General features: G+C 38.7%; 1 protein-coding gene and 1 long non-coding RNA gene across 2 annotated transcripts; both read right to left on the bottom strand.

Moving 5' to 3' along the window:
- Positions 1 to 1,859: 1,859 nt before the first annotated feature.
- On the bottom strand, positions 1,860 to 6,605 carry LOC135463899 (uncharacterized). The gene is made up of 4 exons (XM_064741363.1): positions 6,189 to 6,605; positions 4,863 to 5,072; positions 3,362 to 3,503; positions 1,860 to 2,515 (listed from the first exon to the last, which is right to left on the bottom strand). Exons 1-4 carry the CDS (start codon positions 6,552 to 6,554, stop codon positions 2,232 to 2,234), a joined length of 1,002 nt encoding a protein of 333 aa, XP_064597433.1. The 5' UTR covers positions 6,555 to 6,605; the 3' UTR covers positions 1,860 to 2,231.
- A 995-nt stretch (positions 6,606 to 7,600) lies between these two features.
- On the bottom strand, positions 7,601 to 9,801 carry LOC135464188 (uncharacterized). Its single transcript, XR_010443640.1, has 3 exons — positions 9,635 to 9,801; positions 9,169 to 9,199; positions 7,601 to 7,637 (listed from the first exon to the last, which is right to left on the bottom strand). It is a non-coding gene; the product is annotated as an uncharacterized LOC135464188 (long non-coding RNA).
- Positions 9,802 to 11,228: the final 1,427 nt, after the last annotated feature.

Here is an 11,228-nt window from a genome sequence, read left to right as displayed (position 1 = left end):
CAGACAGGGTCACAATAAGTATTACTCGATTCGGCAGCTGTTACGAACCCTGTCTTTAAATATTGTATTATATTTTTTATTTGTTTCGAGTTCATTGTCTGACATACATTTTTTCCTCTGTGTACGTTATAGCCTGCACCGTAATTGAGTCGAGCGTTCTCGTGGCATCAGTGTTCTTAACTTTCCTGTCCTGATTGGTGTTTGGTTTGATTGGTATTTTACGTCGTACTTAAGAATATTTCATTATGGTAGGAGGAAACCGGGCAGAGCCCAGGGGAAACCTACGACCTTCCAATGTAGGGCCGGAGTGGAAGCCAGCATGAGCTGGACTTGAACCCACAGCGACCGCATGGATGAGAGGCCCCTGTGTTGTGCCGCACTGGCACGCTAACCGTCTCGGCCACGGAGGCCCCAAGTCTGTTTTAATCCAGAGCGCCGTCCTCCGGCCCTCGTCTGCCTTAAGACCCAGACTACCTCAAACCAAACCACCACCCCTTGAGCATTAAACTAGATCGAGTGTAAATTCACCACGGATAAGAGGCCTAAAATTGGAAACTTGCGATTGTATGTGCAGTATAGGTCTGTATACATATTGACGGCTTCGCTGGTCCTAATGCTTAGAGCGACCGCCTCGAAATAGGGAGACCTGGGATCAAACCCAGGTAGGGGTCACACCAAAGACTTTCCCACTTGTCGCATGTCAGTCAATCCTGAATGGTTAGAGCAAGGAAACAGGATTCACTGGGTCAGTATAATGTGTCTGGGTGGGTGTCATGCCTGATGTTTTCGGCATGATACGGCAGTGACGTCAGCACATTGGCGGCATGGGTTCGCCATGCCACAAGAAGACAAATTATATGTACACACAGAAAATAAAGATACATATATTTATCTCTTTGAGTGTATTATCATACAACTAAAGAAAACCACTTTTACGACACGAAAAATCATTTTAAAAGCTGCAAAGGGCAGCAGCTTGCTCATTCACCATAAGTGTACAACATAAGTGTTGTTTTCTCAGTAGGCAACGCGTCACTTATTATTATTATTTTTTTTTTTTTTGTTATGTGGGATAACCGAGAGTTCAAAGTGAACAGAAACGCCCACATGGGGAAAATTGAACGGGCCTCCACGCTTTCATTATTAACCAGTCAATCCCGACATGTTTCTAACACCCGAGAAGGCATCGGTTCCTCTGTGGTGTCCCCCGTTCATCGCGAAAGTGGTAGTGGAATACGCCAGGCTTTATCCCCAAGGTTTCAAACAAGGATGCCACAATGCGTGGCCTTCGGTTCTAATATGTATAGGGTGAAGAGGGCGTACTTTGCATGACAAAGTAGTTTCTCGCCTCTGATACTGAAGAGCGAGTGTACGGATGGCGCGCCATCTTGTTTCCACTTTCTCTAAAATACCTCGTGAGCATTCCAGATTAAAAGGTAATTTATAGATACCAAGCACGGTATAAAAAAAAAGTGCCCATGTTCATTTAGATTGTATGGACCCCTCTTCTGAAATAAATCTGGTTATATTTTTTAGTTGTCTTTTTTTTTAATTCATTTAGGAGAAAGGTTACAAGAAATTTGATTTACTAGCTTTTGTTAAAAATTACCCCAAATCACCGTCATGTTGTTTAGGGCTGTGTTAAAACGTTCATGCTAAAGTATCAGTTTCACCAATTATCACCAATTTGGGGAAACTGATAATCCAGCTTAATTTGCTGGCTTATGAATGGAGCAAGCTGAATTTCGAACCTGATCCTAAGGACCACGAAATGAACTTGAACACAAAATTTCATTAAAATCGAAAAACTTTTATTAAGAACAGTTAACACACACAAACTGACAAAAATTCAGAAACATAAAAATTAATATAAGCATGCAAAACGTATGCAGGAATCCAGCTTATTTTCAGATTTCACGTGAGGTTTCAAAAAAATAAATGTGCTTGGAAACAAACGTTTAACGAATTCGGACAATACATTCGAGCATGAATAAACTAAAGCATGACCAACCGATACACAGACAGAAATTTAATTTAAGTTAAATAACAACTTTATTATTTACACTTAGGATAGACAAATATGGAAGGTGACACATTAACATGTTTTGCGGTCCAAGCGAGGACATTTCTGAGAATTTGCATAACAACATTTTTGTGTGAATTTCTTTAAAAAAAATTACGTCCCTATACAAGGTTATTATAGTACCTTCTTAGTGAATCTCTTGTCATTGTCACTGCATTGTAATGTTGTAAAACTTCCCCTCACTGATTTTACACTTGAAGCAAATCGGGAGAGCATTTGCAATCTGTGTTTCAAAAGTATCCCAACTGGTCAAGTCCACATTCTCCTGTAAGAGTATGGATAGAGTAGGCTTAAACAGAGTGATCTGTATGGGAGATCTGCTGGCCTCTGTTAGGTATTTAAAAGTGGCCCGACACGTCTTCATTTGTCTTTCCGGGCGCTCGGCACACGTCCGGCACGTTCCATCATCATTTAACTTTTTCTCATAACAAGCTGAAATTTAAATTAAATCGAACAAATTAAAGTAAATAAAATGTTTTGCAGGGAGGACGTTTACCTTCTATCTCGGCCGTACGTGGGAAGGTCTGTCCGGTTTCCTCCCACTATAATGCTGGTCGCCGTGGTATAAGTGAAATATTCTTGAATAAATTCTATCAGGAATGAGACATGCTGAATTTGGAATTGTCAATGCAAAAAGCTTTAAAACTGCGCACTGTCGTGATAAATGGGCATAGGCACGTAATTCGATAATTAAAAATAAAACAGTTGGGACCAGTAGCATTTCTGACAAGAAATGGAAGTGATAATAATTACAAAATTATACTCTTGATTGTTTAGGCTAAAATGCGTATGTATATAATAAGTGGTTGTCATCGCGTTAACTAAGTAAGTAAGGGATAAAGTTCTCAAGCGTGACCCAGGCTCCAAAACCTTGGCATTGTATACCATTACATCACTGTCAGCACTTCCAAGTTTTGTTCCTGCTGATACCTGCCCAAAGCTTACACAATTTCCAGCATTTTGATACTAAGCATGTACCTGTACACCAAAAACAGCAGGCTGGCAGCAAAAAAAAAGACTTTACACCCTAAAATACACAGAATTACATTCGTACCGAAAAACGGAAGTAGTGATGGGGGTCTTTGTCCGTATCGGTGGCAGTGATATAGTGGTATAGCGAGGGTAGAGAGTGACACATGGGCTGTAAGGAGTATGGTATCGGTGACAGTTATGTAAAGCGAGGGAAGAGAGGGACAAATGCCCCATAAGGAGTATGCTAGTGCCAGCAGCAATGTAAAGCGAGAGTAGCGACACATGCGCTGTGAGTATTACGTTCACCTGGTTTATCACAGCAGTTGTAGATGTGGCACCCCAGACATTCCGTGATTTTAAATGTGTCCAGTGGTGTATCCTCGAAATCACTATCGGAAAGATAATCGTCGTCTCCGATTGCTATTTGCAAGCTCTCAGGAGGCATGAACTGAAAATAAATTACAAAGCAAATGATTCTGTCCACACAATAGTGTCATTCAGCATTCCGTAAGCTGTAAAATACTGTAAGGTATAGAATATTTCATCAAGCAGTTGCAATGTGGCAAATACATGTAACTGATTACTCCAATACATTTCTAAAAAGACTTTTAAAAATTGATAAGTATAAATTAAGGTGCAGCCTAAAGGAATATAGAATCGTTTATGATTGGTTGGTGTAAGAGATAGGCAAGTCCAGGCTATGCCTAACCTGAGCTGAATTTTAGCTATGGTAGATTTATTGAAGCGTGACTAATCCTGTAGAGTTTAACCCTTAAAAGCCTATCTTCACTGTGAGCCAATCAACATTGATTTTGTATCCCTTTAAAGGAAAAGACCTCTAAAAATCAAAACAGGTATCACTACATAAACCATTTCAAACTATGCATACATATACCTTCATTTATTTTATATAGATTTGTGTGAAAAGAGTTAAAGGCCTTCAATCATTTGAATTCTATGGTGGGCTTAATGGTCCATATTATAAGAGTTTAGGGACTCTGACGTCACAGGAAGTTTTTCCGACTCTAATCACGATATCGAATGTTGGAATAATTCTCTTTACCCATGTGTAACAGATTACTAAAAGAAAGACAATTTTGTGAGCTAAAAGTTGGTAAGTAAACAACATTTGGTTTGATCAGCGAATGTAAATTTTTTACCACAAATCTCCTTCATCTGTTCAAAGTTGACAAACATGTTCATATTTTACGGTTGTTAATACTCATATTTCAGACAGGTAACGTGAAATAACAACCCTGACCTATTATGATTTATTCCGTGATTCAAAACCCTAAATCAATATCAACAGATCGTAAATAAACAGATTTATTGTACTTGTTGGGCACTTCTCCAGATATAAAATGATCAATTCTGAAACTGTACACATTTTTCCCTGACCAGAAGCCTGACATAAGGATATAAAGATCTATTAAATGCACCATGTCGGCAACATTGTGTTATTGAGATATGAATATATCATTTCTAAAGGTTGGTAATATACAGATGTTTCTCCTTTTGTGCTAATTTTCGTAATTTGGTCAAAATGTAAATAGGAACTGGTAAAGTCGGCATAGTCATCACAGTGCCATGTGGAGTATTAAAGGGAGGTAATAATATGCGCTGAGTGCAACGAAACTCTTCGGTGCATGGAGGCGATATTCGTTTTGTTGGAACGTGCTGTAACCCTTCCGGTAATGAATAAACCCAGATTACTCTTATACTCTTTGCATTGCTTCGGAAACCTTGAATGTAATCGGGATGGGAGGTTTACAAATTCAAATCTCAAACTAAAAATGTAAAACGTTACCTGAACATCTGATGTCTTGGAAAGGCTAAGCTGTATTCTGTTTCGGTACACCTTCTTGTAAACACTCGTTAATTTCACCACATCATTCTTAGCATAATTTTTTTCTGCATGATTACCAAACAAGTCAATTTTCACCGTTTTGTTACTAGAGTCTTTGGCGGACAAGCTTCTTATTGCCAGAAAATTGTCTCGATATTTGACTGGCGAAACCTGTGGACGGGAATGACACAAGAATATAGGATCTGAGAAGATGGATTTTAGCTAGATGTAGCAAGAGGGCAATATAAACATGCAAGGGAGATAATCAATTCCACGAATTCAAATTATCATCCCAGTGAATGCACTGTCAGTTCAAGTCCAGCTTAAAATGTATTCCTCTCTGGGCGTGCGTGGGAAGGTGTTAGCAAACTGCCGATGGTCGTGGGTTTCCCTCGTGCTCTGTCCAGCTTCCTCCCACCGTAATGCTGGTCGCCGTCGTATAAGTGAAATATTCGTGAGTACGGCGTAAAACACCAATCAAATGAATCAAATAAAATAAATATCGCGAAAACCCATTCCACAAGAATCACGAAAGCAAACAATGAGTGCGCAAGGCGCTTGTGGTTCGTGTATAGTTTTGGGTTCGGCCGTCATTGATAGACATGGAATATAAGGTACATGTCACAACGACTGAAACGCGATTACCTGAACGACTTTACCTTCTCTCTCTGAATGTACTCGAGCAGACATGTGTGTTATGTTGTATTGCTAGCAAATGTTGCTGCTCAGGGACATCGACACTCATGATCTTTGATTGTAATTCATGTTGTTCCAAACTGTTATTTTCAATGAAATTAGATTAGCTGTTTCGTTAATAAAGTAACAGTACAAAAATATTAAAAGTAGCCGAACAACAATAAAATGTGCAAATGTAGTTATGTAGTTAGAAATTCACAAATGTTGATGCAGGTATGGAGTCATGTCAAATGAGTAACAGTTTTTAACTTTTCAAATGCTCAGTCAAGAAGCATGTTTAGTTTGTTTATTTATTTGATTGGTGTTTTATGCCGAGCTCAAGAATATTTCACTTCTACGACGGCTGCAGCCATGATGGTTAGAATAAACTGGTCACCTGGGGAAACCCACGGCCATCCATAATTTCTGGCAGACCTTCCCACGTATGGCCGGAAACGAAACCAGCATGAGTTGGCCTTGAACTGACATCATAGATGGGAGGGCTCCAGAGTCATTGACGCGCAGGCGTGCCAATCACCTCGGCCACAGAGGCCTCCGAAGTATCATTCAAAGCGAACTTAACAATATCCTGGGATCAAACAAAATATTCACCTGTGCCACCTTTACTGTAACGGTTGACCTTTCGTACGATTCCAGTGCCTCCTCCAGTGTCCTGAAACCGGACTCGTCCTCTGGTAGAAGAGGGCAGTTCAGTTTTGCCACTTCAAAATTTTCACACGAACTGCCGGTAAGACCAATTGTGGAATCTCTAACAATCCAATAGTTGTTCTTACTCTTTTTGATGACATTTCCCAAATTGTACGTTCTTTCCGTTTTGACAAAATCTAACCGATGTATTTGATACACTCTCAAATGTATGAACTGGCCCGTTTCTTCAATCCCAACGGCATTGAAATATTGCATTAATTTGTTTTCTCTCCTATGTTCATAGCCTTGTAATTCGGAAGATTTCCGCATTATTGTGACCTTCACATCTGACCTTTCGTCGTTCTGAAAGGAAAAGTGAAATATGTAGTTACTTGGAAATGTGGTTTTCATTACGTTAGATCATTACGTTGAGAAGAAAAAGAGTTGAAAATAATTATTAAATGGTGGGTATTTGGGAACACCTGTTGCTGTATATTGTCTTTGAAATTAAAATGATGTAAATTAGATTAGAGAGTAGTAATAAGATTGTATGGATGCTCAAAATCTGTCGTGTGTATCTACTGTAAATGCATGTTGCAAGTGGGCGTAGACACATCTTGAGATGCTGTGAGAAAAAAATGAGAGAGAGAGTGAGGGCACAAATACAGGGTTTTGGCAGACAGGGTCATCTGCTGAAAAGTGGACCATACCGGTGGCCTAGAGGTTAGAGCGTCCGCCTCGATATTTTGAGAAATGGGATCAAACCCGGTTCGGTTCATAAAAATGGTTCTTGCTGCTGCCTCGCTTGGCGCTCAGCATTGAGAGATTAAAGACAGTAAAATGGATTGGTTGGACCGGTATCATTATAATGTCACAGGGTTGAGTGTCATGTCTCGTGTCTTCGGTTCCGTACACAATTTACTTTTTTAATCATGAACTAGTATTCATCTAAGGGTTTGAAAGGGGTTCAAATGTCACTTTGAAAGTGGATATATTTCCTTTCCAATAAATCCAGAACAAAGCGACAAGAATGAATGGATGTATTCTTGAGGTTTCCTGTCGTACTTAACATTTTTCAACCATCTGATGATCAGAAGTCATTAAGTGTGAGTACATATATATGTATTATGTCTCTGTATAGCAAGGTGATAGTACTGCCAAAGTTTGACACCCCACCCAGTCACATTATACTGACACCGGGCTAATCAGCCCTGTTTCCTTGCTCTAAACTCTCAGTGCTGAGCTCCAGGCGAGGCAACAATAAGTATCATTTTTTAAAGTGTTTTTGTTTGATCCCTGGTCGGGTAAATCATTAGGCCACTGAAGCGACCGAAGTCATAAGATCAAGGCCTCTTTTAACTGTTCGTCATACTCACATTGTAGTCGTAAACTTTTTCATTTTGTCCCGTTAATCTAAAACAGATTAATTTTATGAAATATATATGTAAGAGAATATGAGCTACATTTATTTATTTATTTATTTATTTATTCCATTGGTGTTTTACGCTGTACTCAAGAATATTTCACTTATACGACTGCGGCCAACATTATGGTGGAAGGAATCCGGGCACAGCCCGGGGGAAACCCACGACCATTCGCAGGTTGCTGGTATGACCTTCTCACGTACGACCGCAGAGTAAGCCAGCTTGAACTCATAGAGACCGCAGTGGTGAGATGCTCCTGGGTCATTATCCTGCGCTAGCGCGCTAACAAACTGAGCCAAGGAGGCCCCCTAGGAACATGTGAGAATAGCTTGATGGGACGGGTATGTTTATAGCCCGAAATGATCTAAAATTTCGCCCACAAAAGTGCATTTTTAGACTGGCAAAAAAAGGCCACAAAATAGTTTTGGTGCCAAAACTAAAAAATTTCCAGTAGAATATCACCCTATGTTCCAAGTAAACCTCAAAACATCTTTCTAAAATTCATAGAACTCCCAGAATCATGAAAATTAGACAAGTTAGTCATGGACGAGATTTTTGGTGATTTAAGATATATTTGCTCTCGACACTTAAATTGTTTAAATGGAAACAACCATTTAAAGTGAAGTAAACATCAGTAGAACGATCATTAAAGACTACATTTGAAAATATCTTATCAAAATTATCTTCTTATTATATACTTACTTTGTTAGATTTTTTGACAGAATTAAATCTGAAAGTAGTTTTTATGGTTATAATGATAAAGTGACAGTGATGACGCACTTTTGCCTACAGTTTTATATGTTACGGTGTGAATAATATTCGTGTGAATTTTGATATGTGTAATTAGTGCCTGTACACGAAACTTTTAAATACCTGTTTTATGTCCAGAAAATGGTTGGCGTGATATATTTGACAACATTTAATACAGTGAAAACAAATCTAAAAACACAACTAAAGGTATTTTTAGATAAGCTTTCCAATGGTATTTCTACTGATGATTACTTCTTACTTCAGTTTACCGTTTTATCCTTTTCAATTTAAAAAGAATATAATATAAAACATACTGCAACAAAAATAGGGGGGCTTCGGAATTCAGTAATTTCACTTTATTGTTTCTTTTCATAACTATTTCCACGACTATAATATTGCGCACAGAGGGACATTACATCGCAGATTCATATGTGAACCATTTGCCAACCTTTTACGTAAGAGGTATGGGATAGGAGGAGAGAATTATGCAAATGTAATATACATATTTCGGACATCTGGCTGAATTTGTTTTCAAAAAAGGTTTGTTCCGAAATGATCTATCATACACGATCCGAACACGTCTAGGCATATGAGCAAATACCAACATTTACCTGTTTATTGTGTGATTCTTGATAAACTTGACACGAAAATCTTGGCAAAATATTGAAGTGGAACTGAATTCTGTTGTTGTTTCTACACAGTTTGCCATAAAGGAAACGTATAAATTTTGGAACGATTCGACGATATTTATGACAAGCATTAAGACATACCTTTGCGACTGTTGGCCTTTGATAGCTGTGGCTGTACTTCCGCAAATGGAAAGGAAGAAAAAAGTTATACTCGCCTCAGGATCACACAACTATCTTAGACTTAAGTTAGACTATCTTGGACTAAAGTTAGACTGAATCTTCACTTCAAACTACTTCACTGTGAAGTCGTTTCGTTTCAATGCAGGGAGCTGTCTTACAATTCCATGAGAAAAAAAACAACAACAACGTAGTCCAGGGGCTAAATTTATCAAGAGTCTTAAAAATTCAAGTCAAAAATTCAAGCACATGCGGTTACAAATGAAATGTTTTGTTCTGTAAAGTTTACAATACGTACGCTAATTTTCTGCAGCAGAACGATGTACCAACCATAATTTGAATTCTTTCCTTTTCTGAGTTTGGCTTTTCAAGCAATTGCAATTTATGACTTAAGTCATAAGTCGTTTGATAAATACGGGCTTAGATGTACCATTTAAAGAAAGGGCAAATGCCACTATCCTGTCTTCGGAATTTTCAGGAGGTTGACGTATTGTAGGGACTCTTAAATCAAGTTGATCGTGAAGATGTTTGTCCGCTTCTCTCAGAACTTTAAAGAACTTCATAATCACTTCGGGCGGCTTCTGATAAAGACGGTCCACACACCTACAAAGAGATAAGGATCGGCGAGACAATACATTAGTAACTGTTTTTTGTTTTCATATATCTGCAATTAAGAGACTGGAAAAGGAGATGAATGGTTCAAATTTGATGGTGTGTTCGCCTGTCCATGTGACTAGATAGTGTGTAGTATCAGAGCAAAATCTAAATATTCCGCTTCTGTACACTTCCTTTTAATAAATACAGTCTGTTGTAGCATAATACTGAATTCTCAGTAAAGGATTTCATTGCAGCTACGAACCGGAAATCGTCCCAATCTTGATCATGCTGACGACAAACCCGCTCATAGTGACAAATCGTCTACAGTGTAACTCGAAGGCTTATCCGCTATGCGCTGATGGTGGATACGCAAGAAGTATATCCGATAAAATAGGCCAACTGAAGAGTATTTGTCGCTAACAATGGGCCTAATGAATATTTTACATGCATGGATTAACATTTCTTTTTCTCAAATCTATAAGAGGTTGGTTTTTGAAACCAAATTTGTCTTGCGAGTCATATCGTATATATATGACCGAGCGTTTGTGGGATATTTATTAAGATGTTGAACAGATAAACTCATGTCAGTGCTTTTACCTTTACGACATGGTGACACACACTCAACACGTGGCACGTCGAATCGGACTGACAACGTGGACACCACGTATACAATTTTTTTTCCGTACTGAGCTTTCATTGTAAATATATATATATTATATACATATTGTCGCGGGTAATTCTTCCTTATCACTGTTCAAGTGTAGAGCAATTACATTTCCTTTTCACTCTGAAAATCTATGGTGAGTACCAGTTCTCGTGAACTCATTCCCCCTTTGATAGCGCCTTGTGAAGTTTGGTACAAACCATGGGATGATGTAAGCATTTACACCAAACTTGAAGAGGCACCGCGACATGATTTTAAGTTCCAGGTATATTCGATTCTTCCTTATTTAAATAATCGGGACGGCCATATTAGAGACTGAAGAAAAACCATGAATTCCAGTGGTGAAATAAATATGCATTGATGAAGGTCCAGACAGAATGTTTAGTTCATCATTGAACAACAACAGTTTTATTTCCCCTATATTCAAGTAGATTGATGACAGGGATGTGGTGGTGTTTCTAATTCATCAAAACACAGCACTACATATCATTATGGTGAGCCTATTACCCCAGACGCTCCTCAGTTCCTAATACTTCATCTAGTATTTACAGACACTCTATCCACACTAACGTTTAAACACTGCCGAAACTTCCTCTAGAAAGATTCTACATCGGCCGATCCCATTAATGTATTTCCTGTGGGTCCTAGTGCGTCTGCACTCTTGATACTTCACCTAGTGGCTACAGAGACTCCATTCACACTAACGTTTAACACTGCCGAAATTTCACTAGAGATTCTTCACCGGCTGATTCCATCAACCTAT

This window comes from Liolophura sinensis, chromosome 3 (genome assembly GCF_032854445.1).
Source record: "Liolophura sinensis isolate JHLJ2023 chromosome 3, CUHK_Ljap_v2, whole genome shotgun sequence".
In the NCBI taxonomy this organism is placed as follows: Eukaryota; Metazoa; Mollusca; class Polyplacophora; order Chitonida; family Chitonidae; genus Liolophura; species Liolophura sinensis.
This window is presented reverse-complemented; position numbering and strand designations above follow the sequence as displayed.